This window comes from Nannobrachium achirus (genome assembly GCF_963921795.1).
Source record: "Nannobrachium achirus genome assembly, chromosome: 22".
Taxonomy (NCBI): Eukaryota; Metazoa; Chordata; class Actinopteri; order Myctophiformes; family Myctophidae; genus Nannobrachium; species Nannobrachium achirus.
In genome coordinates, this window is record NC_137829.1 from 18901915 (window position 1) to 18928978 (window position 27064).

Sequence of the window (27064 nt, forward strand, 5' to 3'; positions counted from 1 at the left end):
ATGCTGATGAGATCAGGAGAACCACAATGTAAAAAAAAATGTCTCTCTGTTTTTTTTTTTTTTTTTATTGTAACATATATCTTTAAATACTGTGCGATAGTTAAAGCATAAAATAATGGTAAAACTGGTTCAAAATTGCATTATAAAACACAATGTGAGATGCCAGAGTGTTTATCGGTATCACAATGAAAACTTGGCCATGACATTTTATTTACATTTTATTCATGGGCCCACTTACAATACCCTCGCGGCCCACCAGTGCCCACAGGTTGAGAACCACTGTTTATAGTCCAACTCTCCCCCTACTCAGCTCCCTTAAGGCTCTAGAACAGCGAATGAACAGAGCATATGTCAGCTAGTTTCTGCTTAAAAAATCCCCCCCAGCCAGAGCAGCTTATTCTTCCCAGCAAAATATCTATCTGGGTCACACACACACACACACACACACACACACACACACACACACACACACACACACACACACACACACACACACACACACACACACACACACACACCCCATGGATTAAAGTTTTTTATAGTGGCTTGACTTGAACACTGTGGCACCATGTGGCTGGTAAAGCCAATCCCTACAGTAATGATACTGTAGATACGTTTTTATTTTAACATTAAACCGCGTCAAACTAGAAACAGAATACATGTTCAGAAGCGTCTTCCAGGAAATATTTTGTAAAAAGCAACGGTAATAAAATAATATGTGGCCTGAAGACTCACCTCTTCAGACTCCACCTATAAGCCAATAGCACTTACCGCATTTTTAGATTTTATATAAAGTTTTTTACTGATTAGGTGCTTGGTTGTTCTAGATTGATATTTCTATGCATTTGATGTTGATGTATTGACGTATTATCTTGCTTATCGTATTGATGTATTTACCTGCTTATTGTAAATCGCTCTGGATTAAGAGCTTCTGCTAAATGCCTAAATTGTAAATCTCCATTCCCCTTGCAGGGTGCTGGAGGAGCAGATGTTGAGGGAGTACGTGCTGGCTCTGTTCCGGCTGCCCCGCGGCGAGAAACTCTACGAGGTGGCGTCCTGCTCCGTGTGGACGCCCCACAGCCGCCGCCACAGCGCCGGGACCCTCTACACCACCGACGGCTACCTATGCTTCTCCAGCCGAGAGGAGGGCCAGTGCACCCTGCTCATCCCCCTCTCTGAGGTAAGAGTAGGGCCAGTGCACCCTGCTCATCCCCCTCTCTGAGGTAAGAGGAGGGCCAGTGCACCCTGCTCATCCCCCTCTCTGAGGTACACACGCTTTGCCTAGCTGTCGCACATCGCTTCAAGTAGATCTCAGACTTAGCCGATGTGTCAACCATATCAAAAGTCATACGATGCGAAATTATTGCTCTACACTAACTCGGAGGAACTGGGAGGCAGAGTAAAATCATCGATCTACATGAAGCGATGTGCGAAAGATGGGCAAGCGGTAGGAGCCTGAGCTGTACAGTATGTTGTTGCTGTTAGGCAGAAACTGTTACTTTACATCAGTGGTTCGCAGGCCTATTCATGTCAAGGACCCCCAAATGTATTTGGTCACAGACGCCCCCTCTGAAAAGATTTTGCCTGGGGGCCCCCAGAAGAGAATGTATGTCCCCGGACCCCACTATTTGTGAACCAATGCTTTACAGGAAATGGAAAACAGAACTTGTGTTGAAATGGATCTCATCTAGTTATTACGTAGTCACAAGCTCTTGTTGATATCTCATTGGTTCAGGATTTATTTACCCACAGACAGCGTAACCACTTTCACTTTCAAAATTGTCTCACTCACACACACGTACAGTACATACACGCATATACCTGGGAGCTGCACAAAACAACCACAGGCCACTGATGGGCTCTGATGGAACCATTTAGGTTGAGTGCGTGCCTTGCTCAAGGTAATCTATTCTATACAGCAGCTGCTGAAAGAGGACAAATGTGGACAAATGTATTAATCAGTTGGTCTTGGATTTGAACCGGAAACCTTCCAATGCCACAGCTTGAACTATTTGACTACTGCCGCCCATAAAGTGTAAATGAGTGTCAGAGATGCTAGTGAGAGGGAAAATAAAGCGCTAGCGTTATGTTCAGGGTGGGTGATATAGGGACAAAATCAAATATGGCAATAGGTTTTGCTCAAATACTTCTATCGATATGGTATTGTGGGGAATGGGATTATTATTGGTGCATTCACAAAACATTTACACAATGAGATTTTTGATAAACATGAAATGAGCTTGTAGATCGACTAAATAATTCATATTTATATTATATTCATATTGTATCATATTTATCATACAGTTAAGGATGGATAATCATCAAGTGAGCTTGCCGATTGGCTGTTTTTGAAAGATTCTCAACATGCCAAAGTGATTCAAACCATCACAATATTACAATATCCAAAACCCCAGAGGATATCTAGTCTCATATATCACAATATTGATATTATTTCCCAGCCCTCTGTTATTTTTACACAAATAAAAAACCTGACTAGGCTAAAACGCATGAAGACGCCCTTGAATGGTGTGTGTGCTGGTGCTCTTGTTGCAGGCTTGTTAAACAGTCCATGTTGACTCTTCCACTCGCTGGTTAAAGTGTAACAGGCGGACACACTGTCAGGTTTACACACAGTATGCTGCAGCAGGGTTCCTCAGCCTGCGGGTCTGGACCCAAACGTGGGTCGCAACATTTTCTAAAAGCTTCATGGACAAGGGTGCTCCCTTTCATTTAGAAATAAATGTGTCCCATCTGAAACCAGTTATGCAGTTAACCACTTGAAATGGGGTTTAAGATTAGATTAGATTTGAACCACTTTATTATTTTATGCTTTAACTATTAAAAAATAGCAGATACGGTATACAAGCTCACAGCGCGGCGCCGCTCTGCAAGCTTGTAGATCTGCTATTTTTTTTTATCAACATTTGTGCAAGTCTTTGAATATTTTTGACACGGTTCTATAAATATCTTCTAAATCCTTCTTCTAAATCAGTGGTTCTCAAACTTTTTCATGTCAAGGACGCCCAAAATTACATGTATTTGGCCGCGGACCCCCATCTCAGTTGTTCCAGGGACCCCCCAGAAGCAAATATTTGCAAATGAGTTGCAAATGTTCGCTTTTAAGATTGTTGCACAAAATGTGTTCGTTACCATTTGGAAACTGATTTAAACACAATGAGACACATTTTGTGTTTAAAAACGATCACAAGATAATTAATTCAAAATACAGTATAGAAGAGCTGGGGGACCTGATGGCTGTCTATTGTTAGTGTGTCAGTATTGTAAATTCTACCATAGTTATCTGTTGGAATGCTCGTAGTTTAGCCTGCCCTTAGCTGGCAATTTTCACACACGCACGCACACACACATGCACATACGTATACACAATGTGTTTGCACATTGGCAGATGTTCAAATAAGGTCACTGTTCAACTGTTACATAACGAGAGTCACAAGGGTGCATATTCCCAGGCTGACAGACTGATTGATTACACATTAATTGAAGTTGTTAATCTCATAGTTTATTCAAGCCTCACTTGTGTAAATGTGGTGTTGTCAACCTGAACAAACCAAGCTATCAGTAAACACTGTTCTTATTCATGCAGGAACTCACAATACTATACTGTACTCTATGTACAAACAGCAGGTTTTTGTTGGCCACTTAAACCCAATTTTCAATGAATCTATAGAAGCGTGTAACAAAATATCTCTAGTTTTTCTTTTTTACATTTTCACATTTTGTAACATAGTTTTACATACTGTACATAACACATATAGCCTAGTCTAGTGGTTCTCAATCTTGTGTTTATAGGGTGTGCCAAATGTAGTTCTAAGAGCGGCCATTTCTTGGGTAAACACAGCCTTACACAGGTGTTCTGATTAGACTATAGCATTAGTTCTATGCAATCAAACAATTGAAACACCTGTGTTTTGACCCAAGAAATGGCCGCTAAGGACTACAATGACGTAGCCGTTGGCACACACTATAATGTAATGCCCAAAATACCGGGGTCCCCGAAAATAACAAGCTCACAATGTAACGTACGTAGATCAGATATTTATGCCGAATGTTAGCCCCCAGATATAGGGACGCTGGGGTTCATGTGGTTAAAATTGCTGCGTAACTCGATTCAATGGCCGCTGCTCATTTCAGTACAGATCAATCTTGAAGAATTCGAATATTGTGTAAAAGTACATTTTCTTGAAACTTTCATATATTTTTTGAAACTTTCGTATGTTCTAGATACATTGCACTTGCTGTGAATTATTCCAAACCATTTTTGTTAAGATTTTGAGTTTAGATTTTGTATGGCATACAACTCATGAATATCAAAAGTCCATATTTCAAAATATTACAATATTACACGAGACCACTCAAAACAAGGATTTATAATAGATAAATGTCAACCCTCTGAAGTCAGAGTTGCTTGAAGTCCAGTGGGAAGTTTCCGCAGTCAGTTATGATTTGGGGTGCTAGGGCATCTACAATGCTTTCTTTTTTTAGATTGATCTGTAGTTCCTCCATGTTCATGTCTTTGCTGACAGGTATTGTCCATAGAGAAGGCAGAGAGCACCAGTCTGCTGCCCAACCCGGTCATCGTCAGTGTGCGCAGTAAGAAGGCCTTCCAGCTGATCGAGCTGCAGGACAGAGATGAGCTGGTGGACAGCATGAACTCTAGGCTGCGCACGCTGCAGTGGAAGACCTCCATGTTCCGCAGCAAACCACAGGGCAAGAGAGCACTGGTATGGATGGACCTGGAGCCCTGCAGCAGTGGTTCTCAACCTGTGGGTCGGGACCAAGGCTGGGCGATATTAGGAAAACCTTCGATATTCGATAACGTTGTTGAATACCTCAATATCGATATTACTCACGATATTAGTAAAAACAATTGCATTATGGTATATCGTTTTTAATGTTTTTTTCTGCTTTACGTCCACTGCCTGCCTAACCCAGTTAATGAATAGCATATCCATGCATGCACAGTACACATAGAATGAAGAAATTAAATGTCTCTTAAATTTCCATTTTCCAACAATGGTTTTATTGAAACAACCACACCTGGTTACAGGTGGACTGCTTTTTTGTACCTCATTTCAAGCCGCCTTCGTCGATATGTATACCTTGCATGTTGATACCTCAATATATTGCCCAGCCTTAGTCGGGACCCCCAGGGGGCTCCCCAAATTATTTTGGGGGCTCACAACGCAAGGCATTGTGAGCATTTAGATCAGATATTTTCACAATAGAACCATGTTATACAAAATGTAATACCTCAACTTGTCAGGGTGTGGGGGGGTCCTCAGTTAAAATATGATTATTTGGGGGGTTTGTGGCCTGAAAAGGTTGAGAACCACTGCCCTACAGTACCTCTGTGGTTCTCAAACACTTAATTTCAAGGACCCCCATAACAGACCTGTAAGCGTCCATTTGGAACCAACCCAAGGAACCCTGAGAGGGTCCCTGGACCCCACTTTGAGACCACTGTCCTATCTGATCTGCCCTGGGCTGTCAGGTGTTTCTATTTGATTTTATTATACAGGAGGCAGAGATTTTCCCTCCATCCTTGTGTGTGCTTGTGTATACATGCTACTGTACGTCTTTGCACAGCAAATCTCTTTCCTTCCCCCCCCCCCCCATTTTTTTGCTAGCTTGTTTCTATTTTCAGGGCCATTTTTAGTCAAACATATGCATCAAATGTTGAGAGAATAAATGTCTGATCCAGGAACAAAACAAGGACACAGGTGTATTCTGGTAACTAGTGTTGTGTGGGAGTAATTGTCCCCAAATGGACATAGTGATCGACCGTGCAAAACTGCTTCATTAGAACAATGTTGTTTTAACTAAGAAATTCCCTGAAAATAAACGTTTTTTTTACATGCATAGATGATCAACAACAATACTCTACTTCACTCTATTCATGCTTTTCACTTTCATTTCCTCTTTGTAGATGGTTGTATTATCACTCATTGTAAATGCCAGTGCCGTGTACTGTACTTTGTAGTTAATCTATGCATGTAAAAGGCAATGGTTTTGTACCAACATTATTGTTGTGAAGCAGTTTTTTGGGCAAACATTTATAAAGATCGCTATTTCCATTTGAAGGTGAGGCACAAGTCAGTGGCCAGTTTACAGTAGGCTTGTCTCTACATTGTTCAAAATCCATGTACAGTATACAATATATTGTCTGGTGGAGAGGAGATCTACAAGCTCAAAACATGGCGCTTCACACCGCGTTTCAAGCATGTAGATCTGCAACTTTGATGCTTTTGTGTGACATTGAAGTGCCATGGTACAGTATTTTATTGTTTAAAAAAAAAAGTAATCTGAGTAAATGTAATCTGAGTAATCCTGGTATTTCTGCACAATCGTATTTTCATTCACTCAGAACATAAAAATGACAATCGCGGCTATCAGTGCTTTTGTAACGGCTGGTAGAGAAGGGCTTGTTTTAAACATTAACGTGATCTGGAGTTAGATAGATTACAAGATAAATCCACTTTTGTGAATCTCATAACATTGGCCTATTGGAAAACCGGATTTCCTGATCACGTTATCTCCTGTTGCACTGTGGGAATTGGAGTGTTTCTCTTCAGCCACGGCTGCCCCAGACATCAAGCTACGGTTTAATATAAAACCCTATCGGATGCGCTGAACGAGTCGGCAGCACACAGAGACATCAAAGAGTTTGACGAGTGCATGCGTCGTCAGCATCCGGAGTGTAAATTTACGAAAAAACCTAAAAGTTAGATTGTGGAGAAAGGAGGTTTATGATATGTTTTATCTTCTCAGAGCTCTCCTGCTCCCTACTACACCTTCTACTACGACACCATGTACTGTGACGACGACGAGGCGGAGGAGCAGGCTCTCCGCAACACCGTCAACAGTGAAGCCCTGATGACTGCCTTCCACCAAAACCAGACTGGACCCCACAATGATGGTACCAAGGTACATGACAGCTAGCACTGCCTGACAACAAGCTTAAAGCATTTAGACCTGAAAAAAAAGATCCTAACAGTGAAAAACCTATGTTTCTGTCAGTGGTTCTCAAACTTTTTCGTGTCAAGGACCCCCTAGAATTATATGTACTGTATTTGACCACAGACCCTCATCTGAAAATATTTAGTTCCTGGGACCGAGAGAAAGGAGGATTTGTGTTACAAATGTCTGCTTTATAAAATATATATACATTCAAAGATTTGCACACATTTTCAAGATTTTTCAAAAATAGCGGATCTACAATATTCTTTTTTTTTATTTTTTTAAGCATAAAATAATGGTCAAAGTGGTGACACAGATATGTGTACCCGGTCTAAATGGTTTTAAAGCACAATTAAACTCGGGTAGGGGTTTGGATTGTGTAGTTGATGATGATATTCCAAAAAATATTCTCCTCGTTGACCTGCATTTCACAGTGGAACAGGTCTGGAACAGTCATATCACACTATCATAGGCAAATAAAGTGGATTTTGACAATGTATAACATAATGTATCCAGCATTCTTTTTCTTCTTCCTATTGATTTATGCTATTTGAAGATCCGGATCCACACTTCTAGTCCGTATCTTCTCAGTTCAAATGACAAAATCAACAGGAAGTTGGTGGACATTTTTATTTACAAAAAAAGAAGAAGAAAATGCAGAATCTGGTTTTCGAATGTTTTATATATCCGCGTTTGTAAATGTACTTAATAGATATTTCCCACCACTGCATTGAAGGGGTAAACTGGGTGGAGGATCGGCGTGCGTGCGTGTGTGTGTGTGTGTGTGTGTGTGTGTTGGGGGGGGGGGGGGGGGCATCCATTATTTATCTCTCCATTGATCTCTGGGTATACTCACAGTGTTGAGTGACATGACCTTCAGCTGCAGCCAGCTCTAACCTGCTGACGAGACACTTTGTGTGTCAGTAATACTGGAATATTAGCTGTCCAGTAGAACTCCTCAGTGTTCATTTAACTCTGAGAGTGTACAACATGTGACCAAACGGACTGAGGTTTTTAGTGTGTGGGTAGGAGTGCTTTCGTGTGTGCGCGTGTGTGTGTGTGTGTGTGTGTGTGTGTGTGTGTGTGTGTGTGTGTGTGTGTGTGTGTGTGTGTGTGTGTGTGTGTGTGTGTGTGTGTGTGTGTGTGTGTGTGTGTGTGTGTGTGTGTGTGTGTGTGTGTGTGTGACTGCAACAATATACAGTATATAGTCGCTATTGAGCACAAGCCTTGCCCATATTTGTGATTGTATGTGTGTGTGTAAATATATCAACAGCTAGAGCAGACCACCTCACAGCTAGGCTACATATATAAACCTTTACATGTAGTTTTTATTTACTTTGGCAGCCTAGGGCATGTGCACAAGTTGGTTGTGAGGGGCTTACATGGCCGGCCTCTCCAAAAGGAGGGTCAAGCAGTTTGCTTCTGCTAAGCAGCTAGGTTCTGTTCAGTGTCAGACATTATACGAAGCCGCTCAATTTAGAGATTTACCCACGATTTATGTCCACTTGTCTGAAGTACAGTATGTCAACTATACTGTAGGTAACAATGTTCTGCCGTCTATGCACTTTGTAACTGGCTGTTCTCCAATTGTTTGACTGCACTGGCATTGTTTGTGTCCTTTGTACGAGGTCAATGTACTTCTGTTCGAGTGCATCTCTCCATTCCGACATGTCTCCTTTCCGACATGTATGTCTCCATTCCGACACTAACCCTATCTCTTACCCTAACCTTAACCTCTATGGAAGTGTTGCCACTCCGACAATAAGAAGTCACTGTTGGAGTGGCGACATGTCGGAATGGAGAGCGCCCCCCCCTTCTGAGTATGTGTTGTGGACATAAACAAACATTTCGCGCGTGTGTGTGTGTGTGTGTGTGTGTGTGTGTGTGTGTGTGTGTGTGTGTGTGTGTGTGTGTGTGTGTGTGTGTGTGTGTGTGTGTGTGTGTGTGTGTGTGTGTGTGTGTGTGTGTGTGTGTGTGTGTGTGTGTGTGTGTGTGTGTGTGTGTGTGTGTGTGTGTGTCCTACAGAGCGTGGACCAGGTGAAGGAGAGGCTCTGGGACGATCACTTCTCAGAGTTTGGTCGAGGAGTCCACATGTTCCGCACAGAGAAGATTCAGAAGCTGGTCGCCATGGGGATCCCGGAGTCGCTACGCGGGGAGCTCTGGATGACCTTGTCTGGTGGGTGTGTGTTAGGGATGGGATATGAACATTTCATGTCACGATTATTGTGACCAAAGACATCGCCATTTACGATATTATTGCGATAATCAAAAGTAAGTACCTTTTATCAATTACAGAGGGTTTAAGTGGTACTGGATATGCAGCTCGGCAAATAAAAGGTGAATTGTTCCCAGTGCATGACGGAGGACGATTTCACGATAAATTAAATCTCCTCGTCTTGAATTAAATGAAAACGATAACATCGTTTATCGTCCCATCCCTAGTGTGTACACAGTATTTGCGTTTGTGTGAAGTGTTCCGAGAAAGCAGTGATGTTACATGCATTATCAGGAGAGACTGCTGCTTCCCCTGCTGTGGCAGGAGGTGGAGCCAGCAAAAAGCGGAGACGCCAAGTTGAGAAATGTTCAACTTTTCTCATGTCACGTGAGACAGAGCAACAGTCAACCAGAAGTACACTGTGGTCTGAAATAGCCACAGACTAGGCGTACACACTAAGCGTACGACGACTAGCAGTTGTAGTTTGATAAGCATTGAGCAACCTAAAACGTGTAGATTAACAAACAAGCTGCCAGAAACATGCCAGGGCATTGTCTTTTTATTTATTTATCTTGTTTTGGGGGTGGTGTCTTTTTTATGACTTCATTGATAGGATAGTAGGTTGACAGGAAATGGGGAGAGAGATGTGGAGTGACACGCAATGTGCCGTCAGGCTACTTTTAGCCGAGGTGCCCAGACCGCTAGGGCAGCGCTAAGGCCCACGACCATGGAGTGTCTGTACTTCTCCCTCCTGCCCGTGGGCTCTCTCCTGCCGATCTCTGCCTCCGGCTTGAGGCGCCCGGAGTAGTGAAGCCAACACCTGAATACAACATGCTTATTTACGAGGGATTCCAAACAGCAGAAAGCGTGTGTGGGTGTGTTGTTCTGAGGTACTTTAACACTGCCGGCTACCAGCATGTCATGCATGACAGGTCCTCTGCTGTGCATCCATTTCCTCTGTACGTCCAAATGATACTTTTCAAACCAACGTGGTGTTCTGTGTTCTGCTTCACTCTTTCTTTCTTTATTTCTCCTTTATTTATTCAGGGGAGCCCATTGAGAGCAAGCTCTCTTTTTCAAGGATGCCCTGATCACAGTATATAAGACACAATACAAGCAATGAAAAATAACACAATTACAACAGGCAATCGAATCACAGTACAACGTTACAGATGCAAAAAAATCTAGTTGTTACTCAAAACATGTACAGTCACTATGTAGTGTGCACTCAAGAAGCACTTTAAATGTCTATTGAGACCATTCGAAACAGTTTTAGAGATGAGTCCTCAAGTTTATCCCACTTAGTAATTATAGTATAATACACAAAGGCAGTCTTTCCTTGCTCACTGTTCATACATGGACAGGAATATCTAATGTGTGCATGTGAACACGTTGACTTTTGGTTCTACGAGCGAAGATAGGTACAAAGGAAGCTCACCACACAAGGCCTTATAAATAAAATAAGATACAATGTTGCTTTTTCGAAGTGCGAGAGATGGCCAACCCACTTTTTCATATAACATGCAATGATGGGTAAGCATCACCAGTGATAAACCGCAAGGCACTGTGGTAGACAGCATCAAGAGGCTTCAGCATGGAGATTCACTTCCTGGGTTTCACTTCCTCTCTGGGCGTCTCTCTGCCCTCTATGGAGCAGTCCCCCTATCTGAAGCATAGTCAGTCCTACTACCAAGACCCGCTATCTGAAGCATAGTCAGTCCTACTACCAAGACCCGCTATCTGAATCATAGTCAGTCCTACTGCCAAGACCCCTATCTGAAGCATAGAGTCAGTCCTACTGCCAAGGCCAGCTATCTGAAGCGTAGAGTCAGTCCTACTGCCAAGGCCAGCTATCTGAAGCATAGTCAAACTGCCAGGACCCGCCCCACCGAGGCATCAGTCAACTAAGAAGAGGCCGCTTAGGCCCCTCCAAACAAGAATGAAATAGATAAAACATTTGAGTTTTGGTGGCTCACCTGGTAAGAGTTCATATAATTTTCGCAGTTGGCATGTCATCCTCTCTCTCCTCCGTGGCCCTGACATGAATTTATTTAACAAAAAAACATAAATATTGAAAAACTAGATGAAATGTTTATGTACTACATACTGTAACCTCATGGTTGACGCATCTGATATTTTGACATGTGCGACTTTGACCACAGTCACCTGCACAGCGGCACGTCACCTATTCAAGCCTGCGTCAGTGTTCTGACTTAACAGACCGGTGCCGGGATATACTAGGTGTTTATTTGTTTTCTTTCCTTTCTTTTCTTTTGCTCCTTCTTTCTCACTGTCTAAATCTGTCACAACCGCTAAAACTCACGCACCCACAAGCCGTCCCTGAGCTTGGCAGTGATGGATGGATTAATTACCACAGCGTTGCTCGCAAGGCCTTTAATTCACTCACCAGCCTCTTGCTTATTTCCTGCACCACTATTTTGGTGGAGAAGAATGTTGATGTAATGTAAAAACCAGAGCGACAGGGTTTAGAGCGTGCACAAATAGACTATGATCTCATCACTATGTCTGAATGCAAGCCAGCGGAGTGGAAAGCTGAGTGCAAGCTTTGGAGAGGGGGGAGAGAGGGGCGGGGGGGAACAAGAAGGGAGTAGGGCTGTAGCTATCGACTCTTTCTTAGCGATTATTCTGTTGATTAGTTTTCCGATTAATCAGACAATTAATCAGACAATCAATCAATTCTCTAATCATTCTTTTGTTAAATCAACAAATTCCAGAAACATGAAAATGTAGTTTTTAGTCTGATCGACTAAAGCCGTAATTAAGCCTTATTTCATACTTTGTCGTACAATAGTGTCATGCAAAACTTTGTTGAATAAGACTAAAATATTTTGATATTTAGTCGACCAAGACAAGACTAAGACTGAACAATTTCAAATGACTAAAATAGACCTAAAATGAAATGGTGTGTTATTCAAAAGACTAAGACTAAATCAAAAAATTCTGTCAAAACACTTGTGTAAAGAATAATGTAGATCAGCTATTTTTGAACATTTGTGAGTCACCTAAGCCAGGGACGTCAGTTTGAAATTGGTCATAAATCATGAGCTGCATAACTGCTTATAAATTATACCGATGTTTTCAAAGAGTGAAATAATGGCCAACATTGTGTGGTCTCGCTCTAGATTAAACATGCCCACTAAACCCAAATGGTCAAATAATCTCCATCCTACAGATGCGTGCTCGGAGCTGGCGTCCCACAGGGACTACTACACGGACCTGGTCCAGAAGTCTATGGGCCACAGCAGCCTGGCTACAGAGGAGATCGAGAGAGACCTGCACCGCTCCTTACCGGACCACCCCGCCTTCCAGAACCCCACGGGCATCGCTGCCCTGCGACGTGTCCTCACCGCCTACGCCCACCGCAACCCCAAAATCGGCTACTGCCAGGTATGCAACGTACTCATTAAGACCAGAGGCCGCGGACCCCCATCAAAAAAAAATTCACCCATGGACCCCCAGAAGCGAAGATTTAATTAAAAGGTTCCCACGACTCAACTTGGGGTGCCAACCCATAGTTTGAGAACCTTTGCACTATCTATACACCTACATACATGCACATACTGTACATACATGCACATACAACAAAATACATAAGAAACAAGCAATACAATGAACCCACTGAAACTGCATGCACAGGTACAAGTACCATATAGCAAATTACCTTTTTTTTTTCTTTTTTTTTTTACCCATTTAGAACGGGTACACATTATTGTGTATCATTATTGAATGCTTTAACTATTGAAAAGTAGCAGATATACAAGCTCACAGCGCGGCACTCGGTGCCGCGCTGTGAGCTTGTAGATCTGCTATTTTTGAAAAATTTTAAAAATTAGAATTTTTACCCGATTCTATAAGTGTCTTTTGAATCCTTCTATCTTCTAACTGTATCTGCTATTTTTCAATAGTTAAAGCATTCAATAATTCTAGGCCTAAATGGGTTAAAGAAACATGCTTGATTATTCGATTGTAATCGATAGAATAACATCTAAGAAGATAATTGCTATAAGTGCCGAAATGATGTGTGTTTAAATTATTTAAAATAGCTGCTGAGCTCTCCAGAGACATAACCTTTTCTAAGTGTTTTCTTTAGAAGTTTCTAGAGGGACAGCCATTGTGGACGAGTGTTTCAGAGATGTGTATAATGGTACCAATGGTGCTGACACGTCATTGTATTCATGATTCATGAGTGTTCTGTATGTGTGCTGCGCTCTCATCTGTTTACTTATATTCTCTCTCTCTTTCACTCCTTCATGCTGTCACCTTTTCACTCCTTCTTTCATTCATTTAGAATTAGATTATCTGTCTTTCTCCCATATTGTTTCTTCGTTTTTATCCCTCTCTTTATTCTCCATCCTGCACCCTGTATGTTCCTGTCAGTCATGTTTTATTACTTTGTCAATTCATTCTCACTCGCTCTGTTTTTCTCTCTGTATTCTCCTTGTTAGATGGATATAGGATAGGCCTGGCGTAGCAATAAGGGGGACGGAATGTGTGTAGGTTGTTCTTATCATTCTGATGACATCAATTTAATAACCGTATGAAAAGGCATCTATTTCTCATTCTGGCCATGTAGCTTAATTTATCTTTGCTGCTAGGTAAGCAGATCCGTGGGCATGTCAGGGCATATTCTATTTGGCTGTGGGACTGACACCTAAAACCAGTTCAGCTTACTGTATCTCTCGTCATCTTTGGTTCAAATTCACCTTTATGCTGGAATTCTCAACCTTTTTAATTTCATGGGCCCCCCAGTTTGATATGCATTAGACGATGCATCCCATTTGATACCATTTGATCTCAGGGACCTGTAAAATCGACACTGTCAAATCCATCCATCCATCTATAGCAGCTTATCCGGATCCTATAGAGATATGCATAGACCAATGTTAAATTGCTGTTCTTAAGGCATTTTGTCAATGCTGCTCTCAGAGCAGCATGGATGATATAATAGACTATCTATATGACTATCTTGGCATCAGTGCTTGTCTCTCTTATCCCCTCTCTCTCTCTGTGTTTCAACGTCTTAGCATCATTCCCTGTCTCTCTTTCTTCACCGACAGTCTATGAACAACCTAGCATCAGTGCCTGTCTCTCTCTCATTCCCTCTCTCTCTTAGTCTTTCCCTACAGCAAGGGTCTTCAACGGAGGGTCCAGGACCCCTAGGGGGTCCTCAGAGTTACTACAGGGGCTCCTCCAAATCTTTGTGTGATAAAAAAAGTTTTTCTCCTTTTTTATATACGCACTTGAACCCTCGTGTCCATATCCTGAGAACATTAGCCAAAAATAGCAGATCTACAAGCTTACAACGAGGCGTTGAGAGCTTGTAGATCGGCTATTTTCGATATTCGATCTACAAGCTCACAAGCTATTCGATCTACAAGCTCACAATGCCTCGCGCTGCGAGGCGTTGAGAGCTTGTAGATCGGCTATTTTCGGCAAAGAGGTTTGGTGTAGAGGGGAAAAAGAGCAGACTAAGTGAAAGACTGAGTGAAAGGTCAAGTTTACTAAGAAGTATTGACGGTTCAAGTGGTTAAATATCTGAAAACACAAATTGACTTGAATCCAAAATACACTGATGATTGTGCTGTCAAACCGATAAAACTATATGGAATCTATGAAAAGGTTGTCATCTCTCTCTCAACTAATAGGGGTTCTTGGGCTGAACACGTTGAAGACCCCTGCCCTATATGAACATCCTAGCATCAGTGCCCGTCTCTCTCTCATTCCCTGTGTCTCTCTTTCCCTCCAGTCTATGAACATCCTAGCATCAGTTCTGCTGCTCTATGCTAAAGAGGAGGAGGCCTTCTGGCTGCTGGTCGCCGTGTGTGAGAGGATGTTACCCGACTACTTCAACCGCAGGGTCATAGGTGAGGGCCAGCGCTCCAAGCAGCTTCCTGAAACCTAATGCAATAATAGTAATTTGTCACTGTATATTTGCACACATGGTAAATGTATCCTCTGCATTTAACCCATCTTAAGTATCAGAAGCAGTGACGACTACAGAGGCAGCGCCTGTGGATCATTTGGGGGTTAAGGGCGGATTCAGACTGGGTCTGATTGATAACGAACTGTTCCCTAGGGCTGGTCCTAGGGCTGTTTGATTAATCGATTTTTAATCGAAATCCATATTTCTTTTTTTTGGAAGATTTAAAAAAGAAGAAAATCGCCAAATCGATTTTCACTTTAATTAGGGTAATTCTGGTACAGATCTCGCTCATTAGAGAAATGTACAGGGCAAAAAGTCCACAGCCCGGTCCTCCTACGCACAACACGATTCTACAATGCAATATGTAATTTCTCTCTGACGTTCCCTTTCTTTGATGCGCGCAGCGCACATAACTGGGCAGCTGATGTGCGCTCACTCGCTCTGATACAGCAAACGCTGAGCTAGTAAACACCGAAAAGAACTCATAGCTTATTAATGCTGTGTAATCGTTTGATTAACCCACAAGCAAGATTAAGTCAGTTACTGGTTCTAAGTATTGGTTTGATATGTTTTCGGTTAATTACCCGGCCCTACAACATAGTACAAATTGAAGCATTACAGAGGCCTCGACAAACAGCCCCTGAGGTTTCTCAACCACCGCTGTTGAAACGCATGGCTGATTTCCTGTGCTTTGTGCAGCCGTTTATTTACAGCATTTGAAACAATGTCCTCTTCCTTTTAAATGTCTGTTGGAAAGCGGATGTTTTGTCGTGTGTGTGTCTTGTAGCTTTGAAATGGTATTGGCTTGTGTCCTGTGTGTGTTGGGAATGAATGAAAATGTTTATTTGACTGTTAAATCAGATCACTGCAGTTGTTCCATACATAAAGAAAATAATCAAGGATAAAAAAATAAAATACACACACAATAAATCAAAAAAGCAACAACAAGACAAAATGGGAAAAGCAGAATACAAACATAAATACAAGGAGCAAAATGGCACAGTGAATTCAGTTTTCTTATTTTTTCTGTAAACCGTAAAACATGAAGGTGACATTACAGTACTTAGACAATAACCGTTTTAGGCCACTCTAAAATGTCTTTCCAGTGCAACAGATGTATTTTTGTGGGTAGATTGTGTCTCTGTATTCTCTGCCAAGAATAGAGAATCTTTCTTTTTTTACCCATTAAACTCTTGAATGGAAATGATTTGACATTCATCGAGCTGTCTCTTGTTGAATCTCTATGATGAGTGTGTCTGATCTATCAAGATAATTCAATAGTACCTTCAGTATTGTCATAGCAATACAATGGACTACAATGACTTAGCATAACCTTTGACCATTTTCTGAAAAGTATATATATATATATATATATATATATATATATATATATTATTATATATATATATATATATATATATATATATATATATATATATATATATATATATATGTTACGGTTAGTTTGGGTAACTCGGTTAGACTGTGGTAAGAGCGCTTGTTTTGTCGTTCACCACACACCAATCACCACCAGATGGCGACGACAGCCATTCACTAGTGAAGGCGCTGACGTCACTCGTTTGCGACTCTCTTTCTTTATTTACTAGCCTAGCCTAGCCTAGCCTAGCCTAGCTTGCCCAGGCCTTACGGCCTGGGCATAAATATAACGATTGCATTCACCACGGCTTCGTAACTCGCGCGGCGCGCCGCTTGCAATGTCGTGGACAATCGAGCGGCTCCGCCTGGAGGACGTTGTTGTGGCGACCGCTTGTTCCGCCCCGTGCCGCACGGTGAGCGCTCCGTTTCTCTATCTAACCGTTTCTCTATCTAACCGTGACATATATATATATATATATATATATTTTTTTTTTTTGCAATTTCAAGGTTTCCACCAGACAGCGATGTTATGTTGTGTCTGGCCCCCAAACTGTGGAATAAACTCCCTGTCGCACTTAGAACAACAGACTCACTCCCTAGCTTCCACCGTGGCCTGAAGACTCACCTCTTCAGACTCCACCTAAGCCCATAGCACTTACCGTAGCACTCGCCTACCCTCAATGACCATACATGAAAGCTAGATAACATTCTTAGGTTTTATATAAAGTTTTTTATACTGATTAGGTGCTTGGTCTACCTACGTTATTTATTTCTTCTAGATTGATATTTCTATGTATTTGATGTAGTGATAGTCTGCTAAATTCCTAAACTGTAAATTGTCTTTTCAGGCGCCCAGGTGGACCAGTCGGTATTCGAGGAGCTCATCCGCGAGCGTCTGCCACTGCTGGCCGAGCACATCCCCGACCTCTCCCCTCTGTCGTCCGTCTCTCTCTCCTGGTTCCTCACCCTCTTCCTCAGTGTGATGCCCTTCAGGAGCGCCGTGTGCGTGGTCGACTGTTTCTTCCTCCACGGCATCAAGGCCATCTTCCAGCTGGGCCTTGCCGTGCTGGACGCCAACACAGAGGAGCTGTGTGCCAGCGCCGATGACGGGCAAGCCCTCATGGTTCTCTCCAGGTGATTTGGTTCTTGTGTGGTGTGGTGTTGTGTAGGGATGTCAATGAATATTCTATATTCTAAAGCAGTGTGTCTCTAAACTTTCAAATTTCAAGGTCTCCCCTTAACTCTGATAGTGTACAAATGGAATCAAATGAACATGTTGGGGTTCATTTGGTTCCATTTGTACACTGTCAGAGTTACAGACTTGTAAGGGTCAATTTAGACCCTCTAAAGTCTAAAGGAACCCACAGAGTCCCTGGAATCCACATTTAGAACCATTGTTCTAAAGTATTTTAATCAGAATCAATTTGAATGAGAAGTAAGGTTTAAATAAATAAATAAAGGTATAATAATCTACCTCACAAGTTCTGGTGTGGTCCTTGGCCCGTTGCAAGGGCAACGGAACGGGCCAAGATTGTTTCAAGTGTGAAAGAGTGCCAGTGCTGTAGTCCCTATTCTTCATGTTCTGCACTCATGTTTTATAGTTTTCTAATCTTACTGGAATGTGTTCTGTTTTGTAGTTTTCTAATCTACCTGTCATGTGATCTGTTTTGTAATTTTCTAATCTACCTGTCATGTGATGTGTTTTGTAGTTTTCTAGACCAGGTGAGGAGTGAAGAGGAATCGCCCCCCTCTTCTTCCTCGTCTCCTCCTCTCTCTCCTCAGCCTGCTCTGGAGGAAACTCCCACTAGTGCGCCCCCTGCAGGACACACAAATATCACTGAGCTCATCAATGACTCATATGAGGTAAGGTGTGTGTGTGTGTGTGTGTGTGTGTGTGTGTGTGTGTGTGTGTGTGTGTGTGTGTGTGTGTGTGTGTGTGTGTGTGTGTGTGTGTGTGTGTGTGTGTGTGTGTGTGTGTGTGTGTGTGTGTGTGTGTGTGTGTGTGTGTGTGTGTGTGTGTGTGAAGAAAACATGGGTCACTGATGAGAGAGGATGAGTGGAAGAGGGAGGAAGGGGAGAGGTATCCGACTATATTAAATATGCATGACAGATACAGTAGAACTGGAAGTCATAACGTTGTCACGCTTATGGAACACGCGTGGAGAAGAGGTGAAATGCTGCAGTACACTACACGATGGATGTTTCCCACATGAAATGGGAGTTCATATGGCATTTTGAGCTGTGTCATTATGTATGAAAAGTGCTATATAAAGTTAATTGATATATAAATTGATTGATTGGCGGTGCACATACGCACACATCTATTTGTTCAAGTACAGATTGTTTACTGTTGTTCTCTTATTCTCTCGTGTTCTCTTTACTGTTGTTCTCTTGCTTACAGAAATTTGGAGACCTGACGGTGAGGCAGGTGGAGAGGCTGAGATGCAGACACAGAATCCAGGTTCTTCAAGCACACGAAGACACCACCAAAGAGAACGCTGTGAGTATCTGTTCTCCTCTGTCTACCTGTATCCATCCATCACTGAACATGTGGCCTTTCTTAATGTTATCAACATCGATGCTGGGTGGGGGAGGGGAGGGGGATCTGGAAATTAAAGAGGCTTGGGCAGCAGAAAGTAATGAACGGTAGTAGTCTGCGTTTACAGACAGAAACTGAGCAGACAAAGCATTGATGGGCAACACATCTGGGTCAAAACCAGTGGTGTATTTTTTCTCGTGGGAACAGTAATGGTAATGCCGGAAGCTCAACGGTAAACCTGTTATACAAAGTAGCCAATTGTGCATTGTAAAACATACTGTACGCCATGGTGTGGCGTGTAGCGACCAAAATACACCCTGGTCAAAACATCCCCAAAGCTGATTAACAGTTCAAACAACTTGGCTGAAACATAAGGGAAGTTTCCTTTTAAAAGTTAAAGTCTTTCTCCCTCTTTCCCTCTCTCTCTGTCACCTTTCCTTTCCTAGCTGAGGGTGGTGACCCCTGATGTGTCCATCTCTCCAGTGGACCTGGCTGATGTCTTTGACCTCTTCAAGGTATTGTTGTCTAAAAAAAATTAATGTTGTGTAAAAGTAAATGTTCTTCTGTAATCTAAATGCAAAAAAAAAGAAGAAATCTAGATTCATTTTGGTGGGGTATACCTGGGGTATACTGTATACTGCCAGCCCTGTGATGTTGTCAGACACACAGGCAAAGATAATCTTGATGACCAAACATAAACGAGCAAACTGCGCCGTCTGTAGGCTGTATCATTACCAGAGTAGAACGCACATATTTCTCAGTTGTACAGAGAGCATGAGGAATACATTTCACCCACACTACTGGCAGTATGTCGTTCTCTGCCATTTTACTTCTAGTATGTTGAAAGTGTATGAATGTATTTATCATTGATTACAGTCTCTCCTTCACTTCTCCCTATTGTTCACTCTCTCCATCTCCACCTGCATCTCGTCCAGACGGAGCATTTCATCAACCTGTACTGGGGTGACGGGAGCACCTCCAAGGCCCTGCAGCACCACGACTCGGGCCGGCCCTACGTGGAGCAGTACCGCGTGGACCGGGCCCAGTTCCAGAGCCTGTACGTCCTGCTGGCCCCCTGGCTGTGTGGCAGCCACCACACGGACACGGTGGCCAACAGGACCTTCACACTGCTGGACCAGGACAGGGACAGCCTCGTCACCTTCAGGGAGTTCGCTGGATGGCTGGGTAATAATAATAATTATAATAATAATAAAGTTTCATTGTATAGCACCTTTCATGAGATGAAATGCAGCTCAAAGCGCTTTACAGAGCAGAAAATGAAGCACAAGTGCTTCATTCACAGAAAAAGTACACATGATTACAATAAAGCAGAAAATAAAGATTATAACATTTAAAACATTTGAACCAGGGGGGTCCCCAAATTATTTTGGGTGGTCCCCAGGTGATTAACTTAATGTGCAGCATTGTTTTCTCTCTCAACAGTAAACAAACCAACATACAGTTGAAGTGTATAGAGGGTTTATGCACATTTCTAAAGTGACAATTTAAGGACTTTTTAATACCTCTGAAATGACAAATTAAACATTGGTCAAATTGTCAAATATTAGAGGCAGAAATTGTAAAAATAGCTGATCTACATGCTCACAACAACGCATCTGGCTTGATGCCCGTGAAGCTTTTAGAGACCAGAATGAATAAATCACAGTGCCCGGGAGAAAGTGACATGGCTCTGTTCTACAGGAGAGGGGATGAGTGGACACATAAAACTGGACACTAGGTTCCCACAGGGAACCCACTATGGAATGTGTATCTCTGGTGTATCATACAGCATCATATTATCACTCTTTTGGTTTCCTGTGTTGGAGGTGTGGTTGTGGGATTGTTCTTACCTAAGTGCATGAGCTATCACTTCTCTCTGTTAAGCCTGATCGATAATAGCCGATCTACAGGCACTCACACTGTAAGCTTTCTAGAATTAAATAAATGTGGTACGTAACCGTGTGCAAATAAGAGTGAATCAGGCATTACCTGGCTCAGCCCTGTACATGTACTGTTAACAAAATAACATATCAGTGGCTGTTTTTTGATTTTACGAAACCCTGAGGGATTTGTCAGTAAGCTGCCCCCAAAAAGATGAATCACTTTTGGATCTCAAAGGTTCAAGATCACCGTTAAGGTCAAAATGACATGTTTGGACATGCCCCCAAAAAGATGAATCACTTTTGCATCTCAAAGGTTCAAGATCACCGTTAAGGTCAAAATGACATGTTTGGACATTCAGAAAGTAAAGAGATGTTGCAGGCAGGCAGGGTTTGCACCACCAGGTGAATTTCTCAAACATCACAACACTACTCTCTTTTTTTTTCTCTCTCTCTCCTTGTGTCAGACACTTGTTACTGTGAAGATCTGAACCTGAAGATAAGGCTGTTGTATCGTCTACACATACCACCAGGTAAAACACACAGATTCACTTTATATTCTTCCTCATTGGTTAATCCGTCGACATTGTAAAGAAATCTTAAAACATAACATCTACTGTATGGGTTAGTTATGTTGCCTGACTGACCTGTGTGTGAGCTTGTGTGTTTACCGGTATACTCACTAAGAGGCGCCTTACGTCACTGGCCACTGACGTAAAAAGGCATGGCTGTAAAAACATTCTTTATTCAGTTGAGACTGAGGGCCCTATTATGATCCAGGTCTTATGCCTTAAGCCTTAACTTCTAAACCTTTTTTTCACTATTTTGAAAAACTTTTTTAAATACTTCAAATGCTGATCTACATCTGCACGTTGTGAACTTGCAGATCAGCTATTTGAAATATTTAAAAAACAAAATAGTAAAAAAAGGCAAAGAAGTTAAGGCATAAGGCATAAGACCTGGATCATAATAGGGCCCTGAGAGTGAAACAAAATGCGCCCCATTGGAACATATGCATATTGTACTTTTCAATCACATTCACGTGGCATATATTGCATATATAATGTGGTGTGTACTGTGTGTCCTTGTCCTTGCAGCCCTGACAGACATTGAGGATGACCCTGCATCTCTGAACAGCCCTCTACTGTCAACCACCAGACCTCTCTACGTAGACCTACCCAAGGGTATCTATCTAATGTGTTCTATGTACCGTTATGGTATTGCTACTTTTTAAGTCTCAAATAGGAATAATTCTTACGCCACTGGGTATGCCTGTGCACAGCCCTTTACTTAATGGCTAAGCCATTGCAGACCTTTAGGCCTTTATTTGTGTGGTGCAGCTTGCTAACATGTAGGTGTTGTGTAGGTATTGTTGGGGAGGTGAAGGATTACCAGCAGCAGCTGAAGCAGATGTTACGAGACCTGGCCAAAGAGAAGGAGAAAGGCGTAGAAAAGCCACTGCCACTCATGAACCAGGTACATGCATTACTAACACCTCATCATTCAGTATGAACCAGGTACATGCATTACTAACTCCTCATCATTCAGTATGAACCAGGTACATGCTTTACTAACACCTCATCATTCAGTGTGAACCAGGTACCTGCATTACTATCACCTCATCATTCACTATATCGTTGCTGTTGGTTGAATATGTCCCAAACTGTCATGGATCTGCTATTTTTGCTACTTTTGTGCAACACTAGTAGTATGACAAAGGGCATTCATTTACCCCAAAAAAAACATTAAAAGTTAAAATATGGAGTTAAGAGACAGCAACAATATGATGGTTAACTATAGTACAAACACTGAGTTGTCTTGTGATCTTGTGCCTTAAAGGAGTAGTTCACCCTCCGGATGGGGACCCAAATGCATTTTGGTCCCCATCCAGAATCAGTGGGGGTAAATTTACTATTAGGTATGTGACAAATACAAAACAATATCCATGAATTCAAGTCTCAAATTTTGGGGGTGAACTACTTCTTTAACCTCTTGAACTTGCCTTAAGGAAAAGACACAACTGGTTTATCAATTAAAAACATCTTGTATATTGTCTGTTAAATCTTACAGTACGAGTTCATCCAGTTCTGCAAGACGCTGTGCAACATGTTCCACGGCGACCCCGAGGAGAACGACCTCTTCCAGGCCATCGCCACGGTGACCAGCCTGGTGCTGCAGATCGGCGAGGCGGGTCACCGCGGCCGCTCCTCCGCGGGTTCGGAGGTCAGCTGCGGCGGTGGACAGGGAGAGGCGGGGCTCAGCCAGGAAGTGGCCGCCGCGCCCGCCGGCGGACTCGCAGAAGAAGACCACCCGGTCTTCGGCGCCGAGGGAGAGGGTGACGACGGTGTCCGGCCTTGTCGAAGCACCAGTAGTGTTGGCGGCAGTACTAGCGGCGGCGGCAGTACTAGCGGCGGCGACCGCGGCGTAGAGAGCGATTGGACGGTCAGCTACGCCCAGATACTGGCCTCTCTGTTGACAGAGCAGACGCTGGTGAACTTCTTCGAGAAGGCCGTTCAGCTGCCGGCCAAGATAGCCGAGGCCAAGGAGAAGCAGTACCATCAGCGTGCCGGTTTGCTGATGCTCCAACAACGGACCAGCTGATCCCAAATGCCAAGAAGCGATGAAACACCCCAATTTGATTTTGAAGTAGGAAAATCTGCCGATCAGTAATGGTTTGAATAAGTGTGATGTGACAATGCCCACTGAGCCGTCGTAGCTCTGCTATCTATGGTTTGATTGGCCAGACCACGGATGCAGACCAGGAAGTGCTGTACACTCTGTCCGGCCGGCGTGGGCTACGTGCTAACGTTAGCACGTTTAGCCAATACTCTTATTGAAAATGACTTGCTGTACATTAAGTAAGGGTTGAATGATTTGGTCAGAGACATTTTGACTAGATGGCTGTTAGCCTTGAACCTGTCACCTCCTCCTTGACACTGTGTGTGTGCCCAGCCAATTTATTTTATTAAGTATGGAGACAAGCAAGAGTTCAAATGAACCTGTTGCATTTAATGAAATACTTTATATGTGCTCTTCATACTCTGTTGTCATAAGGAATTTAACCAAAATGTAAGAAAACCTAAATTATATATGTTATGAGGGTGGCAAGCAATATATACTGCAGCACCCAGGATAGTGCTGGCATTATAGGATTTTTTTCAGTAGAATTCCTGCACTAGTGGATGTGTGGTGTTATCAAAGTAAGGTGTCATGGTGTAATATGGATGGTATCGTATAAACTATGAGCACCTTGGTGTAAACTCAGTGAGTTGCTTTCATGGTCACATCATGGGCATGGTTGAGTTGAAGGTTGGTGTATAATAATATATTGAGCCCAGGCTGGGGTATAAAGTGCCCTGCCAGTGCCTGTGTGACCACTGTCAATTCCCCTCGATTGGATGTTATAATAGGAAAGATGTGTGTGTGATAATAATGGGAATCTAGGACTTGCTCACTATTGAATCAAAGATGTCTCCAAAAACCATTACTAGGGATGGGACGATAATTATATTAAAAAAAAAAGAAAACGCTCACAATAATCGTATCGCAGATTTTAATTAATCGTGAAATTGTCCTCCGTCATACACTAGGATGAATTCGCTTTCATTGAGCTGCAAATTCAGTAGCACTTCAACCCCTCTATACCAGTGGTTCTCAACCTTTTCAGGGCGTGGCCCTCAAAATAATCATATTTGAACTGCGGACCCCCCCACCCTGACGAGCACTTGGAGTTGTTGTTGAGTTGAGGCATTACATTTTGTTCAACAACTCGCAACGCGAGGCGTTGTGAGCATGTAGATCTGCTATTTTCACCATTTCTGACTCTAATATTTGACAATTTGGCCAATGTTTAATTTGTCATTTTAGAGGTATTAGAAAGGTCTTAAAAGTCCTTCAATTGTCACTTTATAAATGTGCAGATACCCTCTATACACTTACACTTTATGTTGGTTTATTTACTGTCGAGTGAGAAAACAATGTTGGGGGACCCCCCAAAATAATTTGGGGACACCCCTGGGGGTCACGACCCACAGGTTGAGAACCACTGCTCAATACTTGATGAAGCAGACCTGTAAAGAGCACATTTGATAGGCTCTTATTTCACACTACACAAATCGATTAGGCAAGAATTACAGATCTGCAAGCTTACAGCGTGTTGCAAGCTTGTAGATTGGCTATTTTTTGTGAACGTTCAACCCCAGAATGGGGATGCTGGGGGTTCAAGTGGTTTAACAAAAGTGGCAGTTTAAGTTTTAAGCATATTTCGATTATCGCGATATTATATCGTCAATCACAATTATTTTGGCCTCAATAATCGTGACGTAATTTTCTTTTCCACTCCCATCCCTAACCATGACATACTTGGATCAGCACCATATTCTAACTGACACCTGACCATAGTACCCGATAATGGGGCATTGGTTCTCAAAGTCCTTGGGGAGGTTCCAGGTGGTTCCCAGCTAAATTAGTTAATATAGCGTCATAATCATTTTAACCACTTTATCCATATTTTATACTTCGCTATTCAAAAATAGCAGGACACCTTTTTTTCATTCACTACCAGACGTATTTAACCAAATTAGCCCTCAATGCCAGCTACTTTTTGATTTAGATTTTCCTTACCTTTTCCAATTGTTGTGAAATATTTTTCTCAAGTAAGATCCAGTCCGATCTCGAACACAGACACGCACTGTCCAATGTCTGTCCAACCCCCTGCATACAAAGGTCACATTGATGTGCGGCGCTTCTATCAAATGAAAATGCTGGACAGAGAGCGTGCTGAAATGCGATGCTCTGCGCTATAGGAAGAGAACTCCAGCACATCTGTACCATATAAATGCATGGCAGAAAAGCGCTGGCAGCTAAAACAAAACAAAAAACTTTAGATGTCACAGGCTTGACCTAAAAAGGTGCAGGTGTGACACTAGTGAGACTAGTGGAAACATCTGTACAACTGATGGTCTCGCATTGTGGGAACAAGATGGCCTTAGAAGCTGCTGACACATAGAAAACATGCATGGTATTCAATGCCATAGACATGAATCACAAACATATACTGTATGTAGGGCTGCACAATACTGAAATATATGATCTTAATTTCTTTGGACAAATATTGGGATTGAAGTATGAATTGGACGGTATAGGTGGGAGAATCTTTCATACACAGCAGAGAGCAAAAGGGAGTGTAACTGTTGGTCAATTTGAACATACATAAATAATTATTCTCTCTCTCTCTCTCTCTCTCTCTCTCTCTCTCTCTCTCTCTCTCTGACATAATGTGGGCCAGGATTCTGCCCAGAACCACAAAGCAGTCCTGTCAAACCTTTCCTCTTCATTAAATGTATTGTTTATGGAAGTTACAGATGTAATATTTTCTTGTGATTAATGGTGCAGGGCTACATACAGTATAGGCTGCTGGACCATGATGCAAAATCAGTATGCTTCTATTAAAGTGTGAGCACAGGTTCATAAACCTTACGAGCAGAGTACTGATTTAGCACAATGGCTTCTATCGTAGCTGAGTGATATTAACCCACTCTTAAACTTAATTTATTCTCCATCACAAGATGGTTCCGCACGCTGCCAAATTGAGATTTCCAAGCTAACGACATGCCAGTTTGAAAATCAGTGCTCGGACGCAAATTCCGCAATGCAAGCGATACCCTTGTACTACGTATATATATATATATTCAGTATGAGTAATTGAGTATCAGTACGATGTCTCCGAAAACCTTTCTAAAGCCCATTCACTCGTACATATGTACAATAACGTTTCTAGTATGCAGATCTGCTACTTTTGATTGTGTGACCCTGTGTTATGATCAAGTAGGGCATTAATTTATGAAAAAAACACTGAGGCTTCTTTCTACCCAACAGCAATGCTATACCGTACTGTACCCATACTGCATCTACTATCGGATCATGGCATAGTACTAGAGATGCAACAGTTAATCAAACAATCCATTTAAATGGATTGTTTAATTATTATTATATATTTGTGGGATGCGTTGCATTGGATATTTGCACAATCTTTGCGTAATACCGTTGTATGAAGAGGTATGGAATAGGGCTTAAGTGGTTAATCAGACTAATTGAACTAGTCGATAATGAAATAATCAGTATAGATAATT

The 27064-nt window shown here is 42.3% G+C and overlaps 1 protein-coding gene across 1 annotated transcript in view; it reads left to right on the forward strand.

Annotated features, from left to right (window-relative positions):
• The window catches only part of tbc1d8 (TBC1 domain family member 8), a 49904-nt gene extending 25867 nt beyond the window's left edge, over positions 1–24037 (forward strand). The window contains exons 6-20 of the mRNA XM_080753253.1: positions 973–1180; positions 4545–4742; positions 6790–6945; positions 9004–9154; positions 12387–12601; positions 14961–15078; positions 17363–17648; positions 18224–18377; positions 18916–19014; positions 19500–19568; positions 19989–20238; positions 21401–21466; positions 22031–22117; positions 22300–22409; positions 23004–24037. Coding sequence (XP_080609379.1) covers positions 973–1180; positions 4545–4742; positions 6790–6945; positions 9004–9154; positions 12387–12601; positions 14961–15078; positions 17363–17648; positions 18224–18377; positions 18916–19014; positions 19500–19568; positions 19989–20238; positions 21401–21466; positions 22031–22117; positions 22300–22409; positions 23004–23534 — 2698 coding nt within the window. The 3' untranslated portion in view covers positions 23535–24037. The remainder of the gene's footprint in view (positions 1–972; positions 1181–4544; positions 4743–6789; positions 6946–9003; positions 9155–12386; positions 12602–14960; positions 15079–17362; positions 17649–18223; positions 18378–18915; positions 19015–19499; positions 19569–19988; positions 20239–21400; positions 21467–22030; positions 22118–22299; positions 22410–23003) is intronic.
• The last annotated feature ends 3027 nt before the right edge of the window (positions 24038–27064 follow it).